Source organism: Pseudophryne corroboree, chromosome 10 (genome assembly GCF_028390025.1).
Source record: "Pseudophryne corroboree isolate aPseCor3 chromosome 10, aPseCor3.hap2, whole genome shotgun sequence".
In the NCBI taxonomy this organism is placed as follows: domain Eukaryota; kingdom Metazoa; phylum Chordata; class Amphibia; order Anura; family Myobatrachidae; genus Pseudophryne; species Pseudophryne corroboree.
Window position 1 is genome coordinate 33,555,955 of NC_086453.1, and position 25,148 is coordinate 33,581,102.

Genomic DNA, 25,148 nt, shown 5'->3' on the forward strand with positions numbered 1-25,148 from the left:
AGCAATGGCCTACTGTACTGTACTACTAAATACTGGTGGTCACCAAAATGCTGCACTGTACTACTATATACTGCTCACAATAATGCAGCACAGATATGGATACTAGAAGTGACACAGAGCTGCAAGATACAGCAATGGCCTACTGTACTGTACTATTATATACTGGTGGTCACCAAAATGCTGCACAGTACTACTATATAATGCTCACAATAATGCAGCACAGATATGGATACTTGAAGTGACACGGAGCTGGAAGATACAGCAATGGCCTACTGTACTGTACTACTATATACTGGTGGTCACCAAAATGCTGCACTGTACTACTATATACTGCTCACAACAATGCAGCACAGATATGGATACTTGAAGTGACAGAGCTGCAAGATACAGCAATGGCCTACCGTACTGTACTACTATATACTGGTGGTCACCAAAATGCTGCACTGTACTTCTATATACTGCTCACAACAATGCAGCACAGATATGGATACTTGAAGTGACACGGAGCTGCAAGTTACAGAAATGGCCTACTGTACTGTACTACTATATACTGGCGGTCACCAAAATGCTGCACTGCACTACTATATACTGCTCACAACAATGCAGCACAGATATGGATACTTGAAGTGACACAGAGCTGCAAGATACAGCAATGGCCTACTGTACTGTACTACTATATACTGATGGTCACCAAAATGCTGCACTGTACTTCTATATACTGCTCACAACAATGCAGCACAGGTATGGATACTAGAAGTGACACAGAGCTGCAAGATACAGCAATGGCCTATTGTACTGTACTACTATATACTGGTGGTCACCAAAATGCTGCACAGTACTACTATATACTGCTCACAACAATGCAACACAGAGCTTTAAGATACAGCAATGGCCTACTGTACTGTACTACTATATACTGGTGGTCACCAAAATGCTGCACTGTACTACTATATACTGCTCACAAAAATGCAGCACAGATATGGATACTTGAAGTGACACAGAGCTGCAAGATAAAGCAATGGCCTACTGTACTACTATATATTAGTGGTCACCAAAATGCTGCACAGTACTACTATATACTGCTCACAACAATGCAGCACAGATATGGATACTTGACGTTACACAGAGCTGCAAGATACAGCAATGGCCTACTGTACTGGACTACTATATACTGGTGGTCACCAAAATGCTGCACTGTACTACTATATACTGCTCACAACAATGCAGCACAGATATGGATACTTGAAGTGACACAGAGCTGCAAGATACAGCAATGGCCTACTGTACTGTACTACTATATACTGGTGGTCACCAAAATGCTGCACAGTACTACTATATACTGCTCACAACAATGCAACACAGAGCTTTAAGATACAGCAATGGCCTACTGTACTGTACTACTATATACTGGTGGTCACCAAAATGCTGCACTGTACTACTATATACTGCTCACAAAAATGCAGCACAGATATGGATACTTGAAGTGACACAGAGCTGCAAGATAAAGCAATGGCCTACTGTACTGTACTACTATATACTGGTGGTCACCAAAATGCTGCACTATACTACTATATACTGCTCACAACAATGCAGCACAGATATGGATACTTGAAGTGACACAGAGCTGCAAGATACAGCAATGGCCTACTGTACTGTACTACTATATACTGGTGGTCACCAAAATGCTGCACTGCACTACTATTTACTGCTCACAATAATGCAGCACAGATATGGATACTTGAAGTGACACGGAGCTGCAAGATACAGCAATGGCCTATTGTACTGTACTACTAAATACTGGTGGTCACCAAAATGCTGCACTGTACTACTATATTCTGCTCACAACAATGCAGCACAGATATGGATACTAGACGTGACACAGAGCTGGAAGATACAGCAATGGCCTACTGTACTGTATTACTATATACTGGTGGTCACAAAAATGCTGCACTGTACTACTATATACTGCTCACAACAATGCAGCACGGATATGGATACTTGAAGTGACACAGAGCTGCAAGATACAGCAATGGCCTACTGTTCTGTACTACTATATACTGGTGGTCACCAAAATGCTGCACTGTACTACTATAAACTGCTCACAACAATGCAACACAGATATGGATACTTGAAGTGACACGCAGCTGCAAGTTACAGCAATGGCCTACTGTACTGTACTACTATATACTGGTGGTCTCCAAAATGCTGCACTGTACTACTATATAGTATATACTGGTCACACAACAATGCAGCAGATATTGAGCACTGATCAGGATACTAGAACTGAGTCTGACACGGAGCTGCAAGATACAGCAATGGCCTACTGTACTGTACTACTATAATATACTGGTGGTCACCACAATGCAGTAGACTGAGCACAGATATTGAGCTTTTCAGGCAGAGAACGTAGCCACAATCTACAATGCACAAGTGAAAATGGCGGCGACGCGCGGTTCTTTGTATGGAAAACGAATCTCGCGAGAATCCGACAGCAGGATGATGACGTTAGGCCTCGTTTGGGTTAACCGAGCAAGGCGGGAAGATCCGAGGCTGCCTCGGACCCGTGTAAAACACGTGAAGTTCGGGGGGGTTCGGATCTCGACGAACCTAACCCGCTCATCTCTAATATATATATATATATATATATATATATATAGCTTCAAGTAGATAGCGGCACTCTGGGATAGCAGTAAAAAATGTGCTTTTTTTATTAAACATCACATCAATGTTTCGGGGTTTTACCCCCTTCATCAGGATGACCACACAGTGTAAAAACAAACATATTTATACATTACCAGCAGTGCCCCCCCGGTCCATGGAGCCTCCCCCTCGCCATTGTGAGCGCCAAATGCCGCACCTCCGGTCACCGCTACTTCCGTATCCGGAAGTGACGTCACCCGCATCCCCGTGTGGCAATGGGGCAAGCTCCCGGAATCATCACCATGACAACCCAGTACACATCCTGCAAAAACAGCACAAACATAGATTTTTAAAGGCCCATATAGACGGGCCGATGCAGGGAGAGATGTGTGCTGAGCGAACCGCTCAGCACACATCTCTCCCGCCGCTCAGCACAGCGCGATCTGTGCTGAGCGTGCGGGGGGAGACGGGGGGCTGCTCACTTCACCCAGCGGGTGAAGTGAGCGACCCGCTAGATTGGCCTGCACGGCAGGCCAATCTAGCAGCAGCGATAGCTATGCGCGGGGCTGCGCATCGCTATCGCTGTAAGGGGTACACACGGAGCGATCAGGCTTATATTCTAAGCAATCTAGTCAGATTGCTTAGAATATCGCTCCGTGAGTACCCCCCTTAAGAGATGCTGTATTCCCAGCACCAAGAATGTGAAGGTAATCATGAACAGTGTATCTCATGCTACATTCAGACCGCAAATGCTGGATCCTACCCGGTAAGACAAACGTGTACTTACCGGGTGGGATCCGGCATTTGCGCTCCGCTGCTGGCTTTCCGACCCGGCAATATACAGGGTCGGTTGCCATAGCAGCGGAGGGAGCAGCAGCAGCAGGGGCGGGGGTGGAGGCGGCGCCGGGAGATGAGCTCATCTCCTGCGCCGCCTCTGCCTATGCTGTGAATGGGAACCGTGTCGCATCGACACGGCTCCCATTCACACAGCACCTGACCCGGTAATCATCCCGGGTAAAACCCTTCTTTTTTACCGGGTTCAATTACCGGGTCAGGCGACCCGCTAAATCGTGAAAGGACCTTTCACATCGCACATTGACCCGGTTCGACACGGCAATATGCCGTGTCGATACCGGGTTATTTGTGCGATGTGAAAGGGGCATCAGTGTCCATTATGATGAAATTAATTACACAATACCTCACAAACAAATATTTTACAGTGAACTATTAGACATATTTAAAAACATGCAATATAATAAGAGACTAATATTACAATCCAGATATTGCAACCCATATATATGTGTGTCACCACGAATATCCTATATACATTTCAACTATTCAGTCAGATATATAAATCCCTACCAAGACCTGCATATATATAATTATTCTAAAATGCACAGACCAATGTAGGTCAATGTACCTCAATCTCCTATTGTGGTCACTCTCCATCAATTGTGTTTAGAGAAAACAGTTTAACCCCATAGACTCATTAAGTCCCTTAGGTACCATAGCATCAAGTCTATGGCCAATATTTACTAAGAATTCGAGTTTGTCCGTTTTGTGTTTTTTTTTCTAAGTCCCAATCCGGGAATTCACTAAGCACCAATCTCGGCAGTGTTTGGACTATTCGTAATGGTTTGATTTGCAAAGTTCTGAAATACGAATGAATAGCCCATCGGTCAAACGCGGCTGATATTTCATACAATACGGGCATTCACTATTCATTCGTATTTGGGTGTTAGTTTCTGAGTGCTCAAGTGCGGGTCTGTTTTTTTTCGATTTGTTTAAAAAAGCAGCAAAAAAATAGACCTGCTTTTTCCAGTCGAGTTTGGATAACCATGCTCGGATCAGTGAGATCTGTGCATGTTTATCTATGGGAAAGGGTCTGTTTAGTGTAAAAACTGGAAAAAAAAATTGCGTGGGGTCCCCCCTCCTAAGCATAACCAGCCTCGGGCTCTTTGAGCCGGTCCTGGTTGAAAAAATATGGGGGGGAAAATGACAGGGGCGGCGGATGGGGGGCTGATAGCCTTGTGAAAAAATGTGAATATTGTTTTTAGTAGCAGTACTACAAGTCCCAGCAAGCCTCCCCCGCAAGCTGGTACTTGGAGAACCACAAGTACCAGCATGCGGTGGAAAACCGGGCCCGCTGGTACCTGTAGTAGTACTACTACTAAAAAAATACCCCCCAAAAAAACAGGACACACACACCGTGAAAGTATAAGTTTATTACATACATGCACACCTCCATACATACATACTTACCTATGTTCCCACAAGGCTCGGTCCTCTTCTCCATGTAGAATCCTCGGGGTACCTGTGAAAAAAATTATACTCACATAATCCAGTGTAGAATCAGACCTTTGTTTAATCCCCGTACTTGGCAAACTAATAAAACGGAAACCCGACCACGCACTGAAAGGGGTCCCATATTTACACATGGGGCTCCTTTCCCCGACTGCCAGGACCCCCCCTGACTCCTGTCAAAGAGGGTCCCTTCAGCCAATCAGGGAGCGCCATGTCATGGCACTCTCCTGATTGGCTGTGTGCTCCTGTAGTGTCTGTCAGGCAGCACACGGCACAGATACAATGTAGCGCCTATGCGCTCCATTGTAGCCAATGGTGGGAACTTTGCGGTCAGCGGTGAGGTTACTTTCGGTCAACCGCTGACCGCAAAGTTCCCAACATTGGCTACAATCCACAGGGATACCAATATGTAGGTCAGACAAAAAGGAAGGCAAAAATCAGGTTTGCTGAACATATCTACAACGTAATAAAAGGATTAAAAACGCACAGTTTGTCGAATCATTTTTTGGAGAAACATGATAAGGACCCAATGGGGCTAACATTTCTGCCGATTCAAAAAATAAAAAAGGATTGGAGAGGTGGAGATATCACTACAACACTGAAGAAAAAAGAAAGCAGATGGATATTCGAGTTAAAAACATTATACCCGAAAGGACACAATATAGACATCGAGCTCAATGTTTTTTTTATAAATATCGTTTTTTTATAAATACCTTTTTTTATAAATATCTTTATATTCCCACAAATCAACTGACTTAAGAAGAGAATATAGTGGCACCTGTATATATAGTTTTTTATCTATTTTTGTCTAATACAAGCAGTTTATAGAAAAATTAAATTTGGCCCATTGAAATCAATGTGGTATTTTAAGCCATGCGGTTCCCGCATTTTTATATCACTTCCGAACCGGAAGTGACCGGAAGTGACGTGTTTTCCGTTTTTGTGAATAATAAAGTTTTAGATATAAAAAGGACTCATTTTAACTACATATCCAACCTTGACAAAGTGCTAGAAACAGCACGAAACGCGTTGGTGGATAGCGGTATTACAAGGACATTCTGCCGCCTAGGAGATCGGACGCCGCCGAGTGACGTCACCCGCCAAACCCCGCCACACTCCGCTTCCCCGCTGGACGCAGCGGTGGAGGATAAGACCATACAAGCCACGGACAGCTATCTATACCATCAGGCTGAGGAATCCCGTGGACTGAGAGTGAGGTAGGGAAAGTTAGATCTCTTATGGACTGTGCGATACCGCAAACAAAGCTCTTAAAAAGGGCTGTAAACATATGCTAACAAAACTTATTTTTTACAGGTGCCACATAGTTTTTAGTAGCTTTTCCAAGCGCTCATTAATTTTTTTACCATTATCTATTGACTTATCTGAGCAGCTATAGTAATACAAGCGCATGAAACATTATATTTTCAGTACCGGAATGATTGTAAATGTGATTTAAGGTAATTTCCTGCCTGCGATCAGCAGGTTCCTTGAGGGAAGCCGTATCCTGAGAAGGCAGTGCCACCTTTTTGGACAAACGTGTCAGCGCCTTGTCAAATTTTGGCGAAGATTCCCAGCGTATCCTATCAGTTTGTGGAAAAGGATACGCCATGAGAATCCTTTTAGGAACTTGTGGTCTCCTATCTGGAGATTCCCAAGCCTTTTCGCACAAGTCACTTAATTCAAATGAGGATGGAAAAGTGACTTCAGGCTTTTTCCCTTTATACATGTGTACCCTCGTGTCAGGGACAGGGGGTTCCTCAGTAATATGCAAAACCTCTTTAATGGCAATAATCATGTACCGTATACCCTTAGCCACCTTTGGCTGTAATTTTGCATCTTCATAGTCGACACTAGAGTCAGTATCTGTGTCGGTATCTGTGTCATCGATCTGGGATATGGTGCGCTTCTGAGACCCCGAAGGACCTGGCGCCCCAGGGACAGGCATGGACTGGCTACCTGACTGATCCCTAGCCTCTGCTTTGTCTAATCTTTTATGTAATAGATTGACATTTGCATTCAAGACATTCAGCATATCCACCCATTCTGGTGTCGGCGTTGCCGACGGCGACCTGACATTCAAGCACTCCCCCTCCACATTAAGCGAGCCTTCCTCGTCAAACATGTCAACACACGCGTACCGACACACTTCACACACACACACACACACACACACGCACGCACGCACGCACGCACGCACACACACACACACACACGGAACCCCTTTCCTGAAGACAGTATCCCTGTCAAGGCCCTTTGGAGAGACAGAGAGAGAGTATGCCAGCACACACCCCAGCGCAATAACCCTGGAGACCAACACAAAATGTTTTTCCCCAGCAGCGCTGTATAATATGAAAACCGCCAATTATGTGCCCCCCCCCCCCTCCCCTCTCTTTTAAGCACCCTTTCACCGTGTGTAAGCAGGGGAGAGTCCGGGGAGCTTCCTCTCAGCAGTGCTGTGGAGAGAAAATGGCGCTGGTGAGTGCTGAGGGAGAAGCCCCGCCCCCTCGGCGGCGGGCTTTTGTCCCGCTCAAACTTAGTAAAATATGGTGGGGGCTCTTTTATATACATGTACAGAGCCCACCTGTACATGTATATAGTCTTTTTGCCATGCAGAGGTTTAAATTGCCGCCCAGGGCACCCCCCCCCCTCCCTTCCCGGCGCCCTGCACCCTTACAGTGAATGGAGTATGTGAGGTGTATGGGAGCAATGACACACAGCTGCAGTGCTGTGCATTACCTCAGTGAAGCTGAAAGCTTCTGCCGCCTGACGACTTCTGTCTTCTGTACTTCAGCTCTGTGAGAACGGCGGCGCGGCTCCGGGGGTGGACGCCCAGTAAGAACCTGCGTTCACCCCCTCTGGAGCTAATGGTGTCCAGTAGCCGAGGAAGCAGAGCCTATCTTTGACAAGAAGTCTGCTCCTCTCTCCTCAGTACCTCGGTGCAGAGAGCCTGTTGCCAGCAGTGCTCCCTGTGAAAAAGTAGTAAAAGGTAGAAAGAAAAAAATCCAAACAAAAATGCTTCTAGGTAGAGAACTCTGGAGAGCTCTCTGCAGTGCACCCATCTTGCTCTGGGCACAGTGTAAAACTGAGGTCTGGAGGAGGGTCATAGAGGGAGGAGCCAGTGTCCACCCAGAATCCAAAGCTTTCTTAAAGTGCCCTATCTCCTGCGGAGCCCGTCTATTCCCCATGGTCCTTACGGAGTCCCAGCATCCTCAAGGACGTTAGAGAAAGAGGGATATATAGGGATAACAGTATAATATACAATAATGTGATAATATAGTATAGTCCATAGAATGGATAAAGTAAGCAGGTTTTTAGAAGGGACATATAATTTATTATATATATATATATATATATATCTCCAGATTTCGCAAGAGACATGGGCATACGATGAAAGTTTTTTTTGTATATATATTTAATAGAAGCTAACCACTAAGTTATGATAATTGTTTTATTCAATCTTGATTAGTATATAAAAATAAAAAGATGGTTAAAAATACACACCAATCTCTAAATATAAAGAAATAATTCATGGATAAGCGTCACTATTTATATGTAGCTATATTCCAAACAACTCCTGTGTTTGGGATATTTAAAGAGACATACATTTATATAACATAAAGACATCCAGGGACAATAGATGGAGAAGCATGTTGGCAACGAGAAGATTTTTCCAAGAGAACACATATAGATGTTAATAGAATGTCGACATTATATATTGTCAGAGCCGGCCATAGGCATAGGCAAAATAGGCAATTGCCTAGGGCATTTGATATGCCATGGGGCAGCAACAGCTTCTGCTGATTAAAATGATATGTGGCATGCCTATATTCTGTTTGTAGCATTTCATATGCAGATACAGCCACAGTCTCACACAGTATATAGGCATGCTGCATATCATTTTAATCAGCAGAAGCTGTTTGTGCATCCTAGCCACATAGCAATGCAAATAAGATGCATTTTCATTAAAAACATGTGCCCATCGTTAGCACTGAGGCACGATTTATGAGGACACATCTGTATCCTAACAGAAGCAGAGGTCACAGTGCTAGTGGCAGTGTGAGTGCTGTGTGCATGTGAGTGGGTTGGTTGTGCAGTAGTGTTCGGAATATGTGTAAGGAGCATTATGTGTGTTATGTAAAAATGCATTAAAAATGTGCAACATATGTGTAAGGGGCACTATGTGTGTCATTATGTGTATAAGGGCATTAATAATGTGCGGCATATGTGTATCCGGGTACTACTGTATGTGTGTCATTATGTGTATAGGGGCATTAATAATGTGCAGCAAATGTCTAGGGGGCACTATGTGTGTCATTATGTGTATAAGGGCATTAATAATGTGCAGCATATGTGTAAGGGACATTATGTGTAAAAGGGCATTAATAAAGGTTGTCATAATGTGTAAGGCGCATTATGTTTATAAGGACATTAATAATATGTCTCATATGTGTAAGGGACATTACTGTGTGGCATTATGTGTATAAGGTGCTCTACTATGTGGCATTGCATATGGAAAGGGCACTACTGTGTTGGCTAATGTAAATAAAGAGCAATAGGGTGTGGTGTAATGTGAATAAGGAGCAATTCAGTATGATGTAATGTGAATAAGGGGCTCTACTGTGAGGATTAACGTTTATAATGTAAAGTGATACTTCTGTGGGATGTAATATGAATTATGGACACTATCACGTGATCAAATGTGAATAAAGTTGCAGTACTGTGTGGCGTAATTGGAATTGGGGTTACTATTGTGTGGCCATGCCCCTTGCCAGCAAAAACACACCCCTTTTTGGGCTGTGTGCCAAATGTGCGAACTGTTCCTATTTAAAATATAGGGGGTACAAACACCAAAATAAGGACTGCTATAGGTGAGGGATGATGGTGCTGAGAAAGAGGTGCAAGGTCAGAGGCGGAAACAGCGGTGGTGCTAGGGGGCACCAGCCAAAATCTTGCCTAGGGCATCATATTGGTTAGGGCCGGCTCTGTATATTGTTAAGCTCTATGTTCTCATTTAAGCCCAAAGGCTCCAAAGTCTTTAGGCGAAAAATCCAGAAAGCTTCTTTTCTGCATAAAGCGTTGAATCTGTCACCTCCTCTTTCTGTTGATTTTATCTGTTCAAGTGCTTTTAGTCGGACATCGGAGACACTACCTTGCCTACACTTATTTGTGTGTGTCGCGACACACTGTGTATGATATTTTTATTTACGATGTTTCTTCGATGTTCGAGAAAGCGCACCTTTAATTTTCTAATAGTTCGACCAACATACTGGTACCCACACCCACATTCTATGAGGTAAACCACATATGTAGATTCACAATTTAGGAGCCCTCTATAGCGAAAGATTCGCCTGTAACCCTAGATTTAAAGGTATTACTGCATGAATTTACATTCATGCATGTAAGGCACCTGGCTTTACCACACCTGAAAAAACCCTTTGGTCTTTCGCTCATAATATCCAGGGGATTAATATTCATCTCTGTTCTCATTTCTCTATTACCTCTTCTCATAGAGTGACCTTTTTTCCTATCATTATTGAACATACTCCACTAATTGATTGTGGAACATGGGCCCTCTTTCCGAGTTGATCGCTCGCTACGGATTTTCGCAGTGCAGCAATCATGGCAGAATGGGGCTAATCTGCGCATGCGTATGCACCGCAATGCGCACGCGCGTCATACGGGTACAACAAGCTACGTGGTTTTGCACAGGTTCTAGCGACGCTTTGAGTCACAATGCCAAACGCAGGGAAATTGACAGGAAGTGGGAGTTTCTGGGTGGCAACTGACCGTTTTCTGGGAGTGTTTGGAAAAATGCAGGCGTGGCCGGGCGTTTGCTGGGCGGGTATATGACATCATTACCGCATCACCCGTCGCAGCAATCATCGCACTGAATAAGTAACTACAGGGCTGGTCTTGTTCTGCAGAAAATGTGTTTGCAGGCGCTCTGCTGCACAGGCGTTCGCACTCCTGCTATGCTAAAATACACTCCCCCGTAGGCGACGACTATGCATTTGCACGGCTGCTAAAATTAGCTAGCGAGCGATCAACTCAGAATGAGGGCCATGGTCTGCAACAATATATTTTGCCACAAATAAAGATAAAAATAAATATAAAAATGAAATTAAAATTAAAATAAGAGGTAAGGTCAATGCACATATTAGCAAGCCAAAATGTTCATATCCTCTTAAAAAAGAGGAGAGTGGTCCGATCGGGGAGAAATATGTTTTAAAATATGTAAAGTTCTTACTTCTTGGTTCACCCCTTTGAAGGGGCAGTAACCAGCTGGAAGTCCGTGCTGTGTAGAGTGTTTCTCTCCGGGTTTTTATTTCTTCTGGGATGGTCAGTAAATCTTCTTCTTTCCCGGGAGCGGCGGTGTTGCACACAGGCGCCTGTGTGTCCAGAGTCCTGTAAAGAGAGTGCCGGCTTCTACGAATATCACAAATTAAATAGGAACATTATATCTCACGCTCCTCTGTCCATCATAAGCCTGACACCCTTTCCTGCAGTGAGACATCACCTGAGATGATGATGGTCAGTATGCAGGGGCGCTCTCATAGTAACCTGCCAAAAGTCACCTTCAGATTCCTCATACAGTGTTATTTTCCTACCAGTTCTATTGAATGTATCTCAATTCTTTCATACAGGATCACAAGAAAAGTTCACTTTTACCAGAGGCTGTGAAAAAAGGAGTATTTGTGGAAAATCAGGAACTGTTACTACAAATGATGTAATGTACAGACTAAGCACCACCTGCTGTGACTCAGACCAGTGTACACCTCCTGCTCCCACTTGTAAGTATTCCCAGTGTACACAGTAACATACAGTATATATGCTCCTAATATTCAGTGGTTTGTAAACATTTGTTAACTGTATTTACATAAAATTCTGTATTTACATAAAATTCTTATCTGCAACACTTAGGGGTCTGTGGGCCTAATTCAGACCTGATCGCAGCAGCAAACATTTTCTCTAATGGGCAAAACCATGAGCACTGCAAGTGGGGCAGATGTAACATGTGCAGAGAGAGATTTGGGTGTGTTATATTGTTTCTATGCAGGGTATAAAACTGGCTGCTTTATTTTTACATTGCAATTTAGATTTCAGATTGAACAAACACCCCACCCAAATCTAACTCTCTATGCACATCTGCCCCACCTGCAGTGCACATGGTTTTGCCCAGTAGAGGAAAATGTTGCTGCTGCGATTAGATTTGAATTAGGCCCTGTGTACAATGACTAAAGGCCAGTACAAACGGAGGAGATGTGTGCTGAGCGAGGGGGGGGGGGGGGGGGGGGCAACACTAATTTCACCCCGCTGTGAATTGAGAAATGTGGTAGATTGTGCCAGTGATAGCGACGCGCGGGCCCGTGCAACGCTATCTATCGCTGTAGGGCATACGCACGGAGAGATCCGTGCTTAACATCTAAGAAATCTAGTCAGATTGCTTAAACACGGATCTCTCTGTGTGTACCCCCCTTTAGGGGTAAATTTACTATCATTCCTGTGCATTTGAGTTGGCATTCCCAGGCGTGAAATGCATCTCGGTAATTTGCTAAGAAGACACAGCAGTGTTTGCTCAAATACACATGAAAAACGCAGTAGAACAGCCATGTGCGAATAAATAAATAAATAAACCAACACAACACAGAAATTTACCAACATCCGTTTCTGCAAACACAACCGTGTTTCAGCTCAAAATGAACTTTTCAAATAGAAGTGCTCTTAAGCAGAAACATGCATGGATCCATGCGGTGATTCCATGTGTAACTGTATAAGAAAGTGTTAAAAAAAAAACTGCGTGGAGTCCCCCCTCCTAAGCATAATTATAATGAGACGGTCCTGGTTCTAAAATACCAGGGAAAAATTGCGTGAGGTCCCCCTGCATTTAAAGACCCTGAACGCAAAAGAAGAATGCATCCAGCGCCGGATCAACCAATCCGTGTTTGCTTAAAATTGGAAGGCTGCCACAGTAACTCGGGGGTTAAACCAGTTCCCCTGTAGAAAAATTCTATAAACCGCTATAAGCAAAATGAGTAGTGCCTTAACCAATTTTATAGCTCAAAAAGCCAACTTATGTATCAAAAATAACACTGTTTAATAGAATAAAAGACCCAAATCAATTTATATAGACACTCAACAGTAAAATATTATTGGATAGAGCAGTGTAAATATCACTAGAAATTATAAACAGCATATAAATGCATAAAGTGCCCTTCTGTTTGTGAAGCAAGAGGTCTGGTCTGTGTTCCTTAGTGCCCCAGTGGGTGCGCTGGTGGTATGAACAGTCCACAATACCTAAATGATGGACAATCAATAGTGAAAGGCACAGAATAATCCCTTTATGAAGCGCTTAAAATTCCTCTACATGAGCACTGAGTCCAGCATGCATATATTTGATGGCTGATATCCTAATGCAGTATATATAAAGTCTCATGCATTAGTAATATGCGACACAGTGTAGCCAATGGCTATAGCTATGCCGCTGAAGGATGAACCTGCCACATTAAACGGCTATACTTATGTTCTGCCGGCCATTGGAGCTGGCTGCAATGTATAGTCTCAGATATAAGGTCACTCAGATATATCACTGCTGCAGCTGCACTGGCTATGTCATGCTCTTGCTGTCACACACATATAGATTGTAACATATATGGCTGCTGTCTGATAAGTGTGTGTAAGCAGCTAATAGGAATAAAGTACAGGCAAAACTCACTGTATATGCCCTAGGTAAGTGTTGGAGCACAGAAAGAGGCTCCTGCACTGACCTGGGACTTCGGTCCCATGGTCCCATAGAAATCCATAGGTTACCTGTAAAAAAAAAATGTATATACAGTATACACACTCCCCCAATTCCAGTGTAGATCGGTCCATGTAGGATCCCAGAAGTTAAAAAATAGAGAAATGAAAAAACAGATCTAGCGGACACACACGGATTCCCTTTCCCGAATGATGGTGGTCTTTTTCGGGTGGCACTTGATATGCCGGCTGTCGTGATTTCAGCCAAGATTGCCTGTATTTTTAAAGTGCAAATCATCTGGTAAATGATTGCTGCTTTATAAATACGGGCAATCTCGGCTGAAATCCAGGACCTCCGCAAACTCGAACTCTATTACATTTCCCCAATGGTGTCTACATAATGACAAAAATACCAGACCCATCAATGCCTGATCTGTACACTGTGATAGATTTTCTTTTTCTTATAATATTATGGTGCCATATATGACAATCCTCACTGGTATTCAGATTATGTATATGGTAATCTATGGCTGAATATTAATAATGACTGCTGAAATGGAGCTTTCTTTCTTCTAGTACCACCTATCAGCAGTTCTGAGAATGGAATGTCCTGTCCATCCTGTTCTTCCCTTAACTCTTTGGATTGCATATCGAGTGGTGCAAAAGTAAAATGCACAAAAGATGAAGATTATTGTTTTTTAGAGTCCTCGCAAAAAACAGGTAATCCAATGTAAATATCTATATGGATCTTGGAAATGTGCAGTTATGTCCTCATACATTGATGCTTTCGATGTGTCAAATTGCTCCTCTTTGTGTGCAAAGTCCCATGCAATAAAAATAAATTGCTAGCATACACTGACCGCTCGCACTTATGATACTTGCACATCTTTGTGCGACTGTGTCAGAGTCTGTGTATAAAAAGGGCTTCAGTATGGATGTCTGCCGATTTTTCTCCCTTCAAGTCTAGTTGTGCTTCATCTGTGATTTTATACATGTACCAATTTCTGTGTGTGTAAATTCACTGTCTAGGATCTCTGGTAGCTGGAAACAATAGATAAACTCTGTGCAGTGAGCGCCCCAGGGGGCACCCCCCCAACTTTATGTATTTAGCATCTCTGGTACACTGTCAGCAGCTTTTCACTGCGTCTGAGATGCGACTAGGATGCAAAATTTACAAAACAAGCATCTCAGTTGTAGAGGACCTCTCGAGCCATATGGACTCTAGGTGTATGAGGACACATCTATACATTTCGTAGTCCCCAGCAGGGCCATAACTAGATGTGTACGGAGGGGGCATCGCACATAGCGCTGTAGGGTAGGGTGCGGTGAAAGCGGGACATCAATTATCTGTTTTAATTAATTTCACTTGCAGCTTCCCTCCCTTTTTGAAGCCCAGTAACTCCTGACCGCCCCTGTCTCCATCCCACACCTCTTCAATCGCTAATATCTATATAACATTCATGACATTGCAGACAAGTATGACATTGCGGACAAATGAAATGCGTTTTTCTCATCAGTATTCACAAGAAAGGACCAGATGGCAGGATTAACACACAATTGCAACAAAGATAATGTCTCACTGCTAAGTGCATATTTAAGTGAGGATGTAGTATGTGCCAGATTAAAAGAAATTAAGATTACTAAATCCCTTGGCCCCGACAAAATTCACCCAAGGGTTCTCATGGAGCTTCACTCCGAACTATCAAGACCGCTATTTTTGATCTTCAATGACTCGGAAGTAGTGCTAAAATTGAAAAAGGGAAGTAAAGCTGAACCAGGTAATTATAGACCAGTTAGTCTTACATCTATAGTGGGGAAAGTACTGGAAGGTATTCTAAAGGACAGTATACAGAAGTTCATTGAAGCCAATAAGGTTATTAATAGGAACCAACATGGATTTGTGAAGGACAGATCATGTCAAACAAACTTATTAGGCTTTTATGAAATGGTTAGTGTGAACCTTGAATAAGGTAAGGAGGTGGATGTAATCTTTTTAGCCTTTGTTAAAGCTTTCGACACAGTACCATACAAGAGAATTATCTATAACTTACAAGAAATAGGGCTAGGGAGCACAATATGCACTTGGGTCAGAAATGTATTAGATAATAGGGAGCAGTGCGTTGTGGTAAATGGAACTTTTTCAAATTGGACTGAAGTACTAAGTGGTGTGCCACAAGGGTCTGTACTTGGACCACTATTGTTCAACATCTTCATTAATGATCTAACAGTAGGTCTAGAGAGCATGGTGTCAATTTTTGCAGACGATACCAAATTGTGTAAGGTTATAAATACGGAGGGAGATGCTGAGTCTCTTCAGAACGACTTAGTCAAACTGGAAGCATGGGCAGCAAAATGGAGAATGAGATTCAACACAGACAAGAGTAAGGTAATGCACTGTGGGGGCAAGACTAAAAATAACATCCACATACACTAAATGGGGTAAAATTAGGGGATTCTGTACTTGAAAAATACGTAGGTGTTCACATAGATAGCAAACTAAGCAACAGTACCCAAAGCAGGATTGCAGCAAAGAAGTCTAACAAGGTATTAGCATGCATAAAGCGGGGAATTGACGCAAGGGATGAGAGTGTTATACTCCCATTATATAAATCCCTAGTGAGGCCACATCTTGAATACTGCGCACAATTTTGGGCACCATACTACAAGAAGGATATCCTGGAACTAGAAAAGGTTCAGAGGTGGGCGACCAAACTAATTAAGGGGATGGAGACCCTGGAATATGAGGAAAGGCTTCCAAGGCTGGGCATGTTTACACTGGAACAGAGGAGATTAAGAGGGAACATGATCAACATTTATAAATATATAAGGGGACAATACACAGAGCTAGCGGGGGACCTGTTTTTGGTAAGATCAACACAGAGACACGTGGACATCCGCTTAGGTTAGAGGAGAGGAGATTTCACACACAGAGACGTAAAGGTTTCTTCACAGTAAGGACAATACGTGTTTGGAATTCCCTGCCTGAGAGAGTAGTAATGGCGAACTCAGTCAACACTTTTAAGAATGGGCTAGATAAGTACCTAATGGATAAGGATATGCAGGGTTATGGTTCATAGTCATACACTATAGTTATTTAAAAAAAAATAAAAGAGGAATAAACACAATGGCCGATATTAGCAACAGATAAAATTAATCCTAAAAATTAATACAGAGTAGGAGACAACAAATAGGTTGAACCCGATGGACAAATTGTCTTTTTTCAACCTCAAAAACCATGTTACTATGAACATTACTTGATAGCTGTTTGTTATTCAGTCACATTGCCCTTTATTACATTTCAAGATGCTGACATACCCGGGATTCGAACCCATTGCCTATGGCATTGTAGTCAGACACTCTATTCATTGAGCTAGCTACCCTTGCATAGAAAGGTAGATAATTCTAAGATAGAGAATTCTAACTATTTGAAGCTTACCTTGTACTTTGTGAAAAAATGATCAGCATTGCGGCTGAGCAGATCTATATAGTGTGTGGCTGCGAGAGATTGAATGTGTGGCTGCACACTACATAGATCTGCTCAGCTGCAATGCTGATTATTTTTTTACAAAGTACAAGTTGCTTCTTATTGTTAGAAATGTCAGAGTTTTTAATGTAGGATCAAATAGTTCAATGAGTAGGGTATTTCACTGGAATGCAACAGGTTATAGGTTTGAATCCTGGTTATAGCAGTGTATTGAAATTAGAGATATGCACCAGACACTTTTCAGGTTTTGTTTTTGGGATCTGGATCTCCATTCGTGTTTTGGATCTGGATTGGCTTTTTGAAAAAACAGCCCAAATCACAGAATTTGTTTTTTGTTTTATTCCTACAGTATTAATAACCTCAATACCATTCATATCCAGTCATTTTAAGTCTATTCTGAACACCTCACACCTCATAATATTGTTTTTAGGCCAAAAGGTTGAACTGAGGTAGCTGGATGACTAAGCTAAGCAACAAAAGTGGGCGATACAAACACGTGCCCCATCTAGGAGTGGCACTGCAGTGGCAGACAGGATGGCAGTTTTAAAAACTAGGCCCCAAAGAGTACATAATGCAAAGAAAAAAAAGAGGTGCAAGGTGGAATTGTCCTTGGGCCCTCCCACCCACACTTATGTTGTTTAAACAGGACATGCACAGTTTACTAAACCCATCATTTCAGTGACAGATGGTCCCCCTGGAAAAAGCTTGGCAAGTTATCTGAATCATAGCTAGCTACAAACATACCACGTCCATATTTGATGACTTTTCACATTTTGAGAAGAGGCAAGAGGAAGAGGACAGTGAAGGTGAATAAAAATTAGAGAGGCATACGCAATCAGGAACAACACACAGCTCTTTCACCTCCACTCCTATATTGATGTGGAACAGAAAGGACTTTAACCAAGCAAATATGTAATTACCACATTACTGGACAAACAGAAAAACTAGGAGCCAAAGCCTCCAAATTTGTGTCCCCTTCTCCATTTTCAGGGATTACGATAATCTCAGATTTAATGTTGGGATGCAAATAAACTGGTGTACACCACAGGATCAAAATTGGATATTTTCCCCTCCACGGAGTCTGGAGACTTATTTTGTGAAAATCTCGTGGGTTTCTTTTTTTCCATTTTTAATTGCATTTTTACTTACATATTTTGTGGCAGATGCCTTATTTTTGTTTTTCACAGCTCCTAGATACACGCATGTGAGCATACCTGCAGCCCCTTAGATGTTTTACCAGCCCCTCCTGAGCCCCCACAGCAGCCCTGGATCGGGCAAGTTGAGTTCGGGTGGGTTCGGTCCAGTACTAATCAGGACTGTGCAGTGATTTTTTTGTTTTTGAGCCCCTGCCCTAGTGGAGCTTACCACTCTACAGTCGAAACTCATTTCAAACTACAAGTAGGAGGAAGCAATGCTAACCTCAGCCTGGTAAGCCAGACATCTTCCTGGCTGTAAGCCACCATGAGACTCCATTCTGGGCCTTATTCAGTAACTGTTTGTGCCTCATAGGAGTTCCTGGTCCATCTAGTGCTGCAGTGCAATGGAAAGCTGATGCAATGCAAGATCCATTATTCTAACACCACGAGGATTTGCGATAACCCTACTCAGCATTGTACAATTATTAAGGAGAAAACATTTACAAAATAAAGGAAAAGAACCCTGTACAACAATTGCGAATATTGTAAATAATCCCAAAATGTGGAACATAAATAAGAAATTAAAATTAAGGTTGACTAATTGGAGCCATTCATTTGAGTCCCTAACATGAAATCATTGAGAAAACTCTATCTCTAATGCTGGGTACACAGTGCACACTAGAAGATACAGGGTAAATCTTCTAGAGATAAGTGGGTTTAGACAGGGCACACTTGAAATTACATTGCAGACATATAGACATAGGTGTGTTTGGAAAATCTAGTTTTCTCCAGTAGTTGCCAGAGAAAATGAAGTAGGAGATGTTGCCATGTCACGTTCCAAGGGTTATAATTCTGTCTCTTCTGAGTCTGACTGACTTTGGCCACAAATGTGGTCTCTCCCCACTTTATTGGAAAACACTTTGTCAAACTTGGAATTTCCATTTCCGCCTTTGCAGCTATATGGTGATGTTGAAGCTTGTTTCATATTCTGCTCTAGGCTTTAGTTTAAACTTTACACCTAGGATCAAGTACAACAGCACCCCTGGAATTATATGGCAGTGCCTCTGGATTTACACAGCAGATAGGCAGCACTCCTGGACTTATACAGCAGATAGGCACCACCCCTGGATTTATACATCATAGGCAGCACCCCTGGAGAATTACACAGCAAAGCAGACAGGCAGCAGCAACCCTGGACTTAAACGGCAGTGGGGCAACACCCCTGCAATTATAAAAAGAAAAGAAAACGGCTGCGCTTGGGGTATTGCAAATGGGTAAGAAATATGGAGAGTTGACAAAAATAATCCATATAAAATTGTTTATTGTTATGTTTAATACATCAACGATAAATAAAAAATTAACACAATTAAAAGAATAAATATCTATACTCTGAAAACACTGTTGTATGGGCACACAGTATCAGTCTTAACTTGTATATAGCGTTCACCTGATTCAGGGTATAAAAATGATACTGTTTAAAATTGTAGCAGAAATGTAACTAAATAGTTACAATTTAGCTCTCCAAGATTTATTCACTGAGATGACTGGAGAAATAAAGCTTTTTTGATGTAAGAGTTATAAAAGCAGCAGAACTCTTCTCCAATAGTAAGAGAAGATGAGGGCCCAGCGGTCAGATGTATAATGGACAATATATAATATTACCTCTCCTGGGGGCTGGTATTACTGAGCGTCCTTGGTGGAGTCCTGTATAAAGCCCACAATGTGATGCTAAGGAGAGGAGTTCAATGTAGAAATAGTTATCCAAGCTTGCTCCTTTAATGTATGAGTCCCGGATAAGGATACAGGACAAATGCCTGTATATTCCCTTGGGCTGGTGGAAATCCTTTTATTGCCCTAAATGCGGGGAATCGTGTGGCTCATCTTCTCTTACTATTGGAGAAGAGTTCTGCTGCTTTTATAACTCTTACATCAAAAAAGCTTTATTTTTCCAGTCATCTCAGTGAATAAACCTTGGAGAGCTAAATTGTAACTATTTAGTTACATTTCTGCTACAATTTTATACAGTATCATTATTATACCCTGAATCAGGTGAACACTATATACAAGTTAAGACTGATACTGTGTGCCCATACAACAGTGTTTTCAGAGTATAGATATTTATTCTTTTAATTGTGTTCATTTTTATTTATCGTTGATGTATTAAACATAACAATAAACAATTTTATATAGATTATTTTTGTCAACTCTCCATATTTCATACCCATTTGCAATACCCCAAGCGCAGCCGTTTTCTTTTCTTTTTATAATTGCATTTTAAAGGCACACGCACAGTGTCATTGCATTTTGGTAGTTTATTCATTTAGGTGCTGTCAGCAGTTTGTTTGTGGTCTAGTTTTGGGCAACACCCCTGGACTGATAGGGCAGAGGGGCAGCACCTCATATAATGCAGCACACCTGGAATGGTGCGGCAGAAAAAGAGAAGACGTTCAAGATGGAATTGTCCTTCGGCCCTCCCAACCACCCTTATATTGTATAAACAGGACATGCACACTTTAACAAACCAATCATTTAAGCGACAGGGTCTGCCATACGACTGTGGCTGAAATGATTAGTTTGTTTGGGCCCCACCAAAAAAGAAGCAATTAATACCTCCTTGTACAAACTGTATCTACAGAGGGAAGATGTCATCCTCATCCCTATCCTCTGATTTTTCACCCCCTTCAGTGTTTACATCCTCATCCTCACAGAGAAATAATTCCACACCATTGAGGTATATTTTTTGGTGTTTTGCCCAGGCATGACAATGGACTTTTTCATCCCATGGCCAACATTTGTCTCCACTGGTGCCTTATTCAAACAAATCACATCACCATCAGAATCCTTATCGTCAACTTCCTCCTCAGCACCAGCTACGCCAATATCCTCCTCATCTTGGTGTACTTCTACAGTGACATCTCAATATTCACAACTGGACTGGCGGTGCTCTTCCCAGCACTTACATGATGAAGGAGTCTCCTTTTCCAATACAGTGTTGTGAAGGTCAGGCCTAGACATCACAACCACGGACACACTTGCACTCTCCTTGGGGATTTGTGATATCTATGAATGCACAGTTGTTTCCTGTGCTTTAACAAGCTTTATTTTTTATAAATTTTTGGAGAGGGAGGAGGGCTTCCATCTTCATGAGAAGCTGAACCACCAGTCATGAACATAGGCCAAGGCCTTAACCTTCCCTTGCTACTTTGCGTAATGAATGGCATATTGCCAATTTTTCTTTTATTCCTTTTTGCTGGTGGCAACAGCTTCAGCACTAGTACTAGGAAGTGGTTCCTGATATTTTAAAATTTTTCCCTCCAAATTTTTTTCCTGCATTTCACAGGACAGCACCCCTTTATTATTACAGCACACAGAACAGTGCCCCTTTATTTTTGCAGCAAACAGAACAGTGCCCATTTATTTTTACAGCACCCCTGTATTTTTACAGCATACAGGACAGGGCCACAGCATTCCTTTAGTTTTACAGCACCCCTATATTTTTACAGCATACAGGGCCACAGCGGTCAATTATTTTTACAGTACCTGACAGGGCCACAGCGTTTCTTTATTTTTACAGCACATTTATATTTTTACAGCAGACAGGACAGGGCCACAGCATCCCTTATTTTTACAGCACCCAACAGGGCTACAGCATTCCTTTATTTTTACAGCACCCCTATATTTTACAGCATACAGGACAGGGCCACAGAGTTCCTTTATTTTTACAGCACCCCTATATTTTTACAGCATACAGGAGAGGGCCACAGCATTCCTTTATTTTTACTGCACCCCTATATGTTTACAGCACACAGGACAGGGCCACAGCGCTTCTTTATTTTTACAGCACCTGACAGATCCACAGCATTCCTTTATTTTTACAGCACTCCTATATTTTTACAGCATACAGGACAGAGCCACAGTGTTCCTTTATTTTGACAGCACCCCTGTATTTTTACAGCATAGAGGACAGGGCCACAGCGTTCCTTTATTTTTACAACACCTCTATATTTTTACAGCACCCGACAGGGCCACAGTATTTCTTTATTTTTACTGCACATCTGTATTTTTGAAGCATACAGGACAGTGCCACAGTGTTCCTTTATTTTTACAGCACCCCTATATTTTTACAGCATACATGACAGGGCCACAGCGTTGCTTTATTTTTACAGCACCTGACAGGACCACAGCGTTCCTTTATTTTGACAGCACCCCTATATTTTTACAGCATACAGGACAGGGCTACAGCGTTCTTTTATTTTTACAGCCTTCGATAGGGCCACAGCATTCCTTTATTTTTACAGCACCCCTATATTTTTACAGCACACAGGGCAGTGCCCCTTTATTTTTACAGCAAACAGGGCAGCACCCCTAACAGCACACCTGTACAGCACAGGAGAGCATCACCCCTGTACAGCACACCTAACACTACAGTACACCACAGGACAGCACCCCTGTACAGCACAGGACACCCTAGGACAGCACCGCTGTACAGCATCCCAAACAGCACAGGATACCACCCCTGTACAGCACAGGACAGCATCACCCCTGTACAGCATCCCTAACAGCACAGGACAGCACCCCTAACAACACACAGGGCAGCACCCCTAAAGAGCACACACTGACCCCACCCAACGCCACCACCCACAGAGAGACAGAGGTCTGTCTCCCTCACTCTCTAAGTCCGGAGGAAAAATGGTGGCAACACACGGCTCCTTATGGAATCCAAAACCCGCTAGAATCCGACAGCTGGATGATGATGTTTTGCCTCATTCTGGGATCCGAGTCTGGCTGGAAGTCTCGAGCTCATCCTTAGTTAAACCTTCAATAAAAGAAAGCTGCGGTACATAATGAATGAATTCAATGGAGTATAAATAAGTCACGGAGTTTAGCAGGGGGGACTTCTGAGGAAACAGCCCCACCAAAGAGGCTGAGAAACGCGTCAAGCACCGCCTTTCACCTGACATCTGCAGACCACATCCTCAGCACTTTCCCGTCGGCTCCAGTCACCGCTCCCAGCGTGCACAGTAGCCGGCGCCTGCAGCGGGAGGAGAGACCTCATACCACATACCGATGGCTACTGTACATACAGAGGCTCCGGTAAGCTTGTCCACACAACAAACTGACATATGTCAGTGGACCCTGGCTGGACTCCCTAGACAGCTCAGTTTGCAATAAGTTGCCTCTTAAAAATGCTAGTCTATTGTCGGAGGTCTCCAATATCTGTTAAGATCTCCGGTGGCTGACACCTTCACCTGGGCTGTGTCAAATCCCTTTTTCTATCGTGGGAGCCCCAGAGATTCCCCCTTCAGACCAGAGAGGACTCTGTGTGGAGTGATGTATTACATGCTTTTATTCATCTTTTATATTGTGAGTGCGGTGTTGTAAATAAAAAAATCCTTTTATATAAAAGGTATTGCACTATTATCTTCTTTCTGTGTATCCACTACATATTGGCCCTCATTCCGAGTTGTTCGCTCGCAAGCTGCTTTTAGCAGCTTTGCACTCGCTAAGCCACCGCCTACTGGGAGTGAATCTTAGCATAGTAAATTTGCGAACGAAAGATTAGCAAAATTGCGAATAGACACTTCTTAGCAGTTTCTGAGTAGCTCCACACTTACTCTGCATCTGCGATCAGTTCAGTCAGTGTCGTTCCTGGTTTGACGTCACAAACACACCCAGCGTTCACCCAGACACTCCTACGTTTCTTCAGCCACTCCCGCGTTTTTCCCAGAAACGGTAGCGTTTTTTCGCACACACCCATAAAACGGCCAGTTTCCGCCCAGAAACACCCACTTCCTGTCAATCACATTACGATCACCAGAACGAAGAAAAAACCTCGTAATGCCGTGAGTAAAATACCTAACTGCATAGCAAATTTACTTGGCGCAGTCGCACTGCGGACATTGCGCATGCGCATTAGCGACTAATCGCTCCGTTGCAAGAAAAAAATACCGAGCGAACAACTCGGAATGACCGCCATTGCTTTAAAGCAGTGGACACAGGTTTTTGTTTTATCAGGTTTTTGTGAAAACCAGGGAAACATTCATAAATTGGCTATCCAGATCTGGGAAATTATCTGAGGATGGATTGATGATATGCTTTTAAACACTTCGTTATTATTTCATTATCGATTAGAATTATAAGAAGAAATCAAATGTCGTATGGATTGTCTACCCTTATTTAGGTAACCAGAGAGTGTCACGTGTGGTGATTCTCAGATTGGCGTATCTGGAGGATAGGTGCACTGGAGTTTTCACAACTGGGGTCAGCAAATTTCTCTAAATAATAATAATTAATAATAACATACCCATGCACTTTGTGTTCTGTATTTTCTTTCAGATGGAATTCATACCACTAACATTGCTGTCCGTGGATGTGCATCTAAAGGTTACTGTGACCTAGGGACCCGATATACTGAGCTTGGTAGCATCAAGGAAAAAGTGGAAGTTACATGCAGCAGAAGTGACATGAAAATATTTTCTGTCTTAACACTTCTTGGGTTTGCTACTGTTTCTCTTATGTATGGAATATTCTAAATGTTTATTACATTTGTAAATGATCTGGTTTACAGAGTCTAGAATAAATTTCCCAAAAAAGAAAAAAGGAAATAGAGGAGCTGAGACACTCTAATACTCAATTAAATTTTGCAAATTTGTGTAATTAAGTCTTGTGCATTTTATATACCTACAGTATAGAATGATGGCTTTTTTACTGGCTTAGGGGCTAATTCAGTTTGGATCACAGTGTACGATCCAACTTCAAAAAATGAGAAAAATATGCCTGTCAATCAGGCAGAGGCAGTCGCGGGGCAGGGGGTGGGCGGCAACGCTCCGTTTCCAGGGCGGAGATGG

The 25,148-nt window shown here is 42.7% G+C and overlaps 1 protein-coding gene across 1 annotated transcript in view; it reads left to right on the top strand.

Annotated features, from left to right (window-relative positions):
• LOC134966933 (phospholipase A2 inhibitor and Ly6/PLAUR domain-containing protein-like) overlaps nt 1-24,926 on the top strand; it is a 72,936-nt gene extending 48,010 nt beyond the window's left edge. The window contains exons 3-5 of the mRNA XM_063943950.1: nt 11,589-11,735; nt 14,257-14,400; nt 24,637-24,926. Of these exons, the coding sequence (XP_063800020.1) occupies nt 11,589-11,735; nt 14,257-14,400; nt 24,637-24,833 (488 nt within the window). The 3' untranslated portion in view covers nt 24,834-24,926. The remainder of the gene's footprint in view (nt 1-11,588; nt 11,736-14,256; nt 14,401-24,636) is intronic.
• The last annotated feature ends 222 nt before the right edge of the window (nt 24,927-25,148 follow it).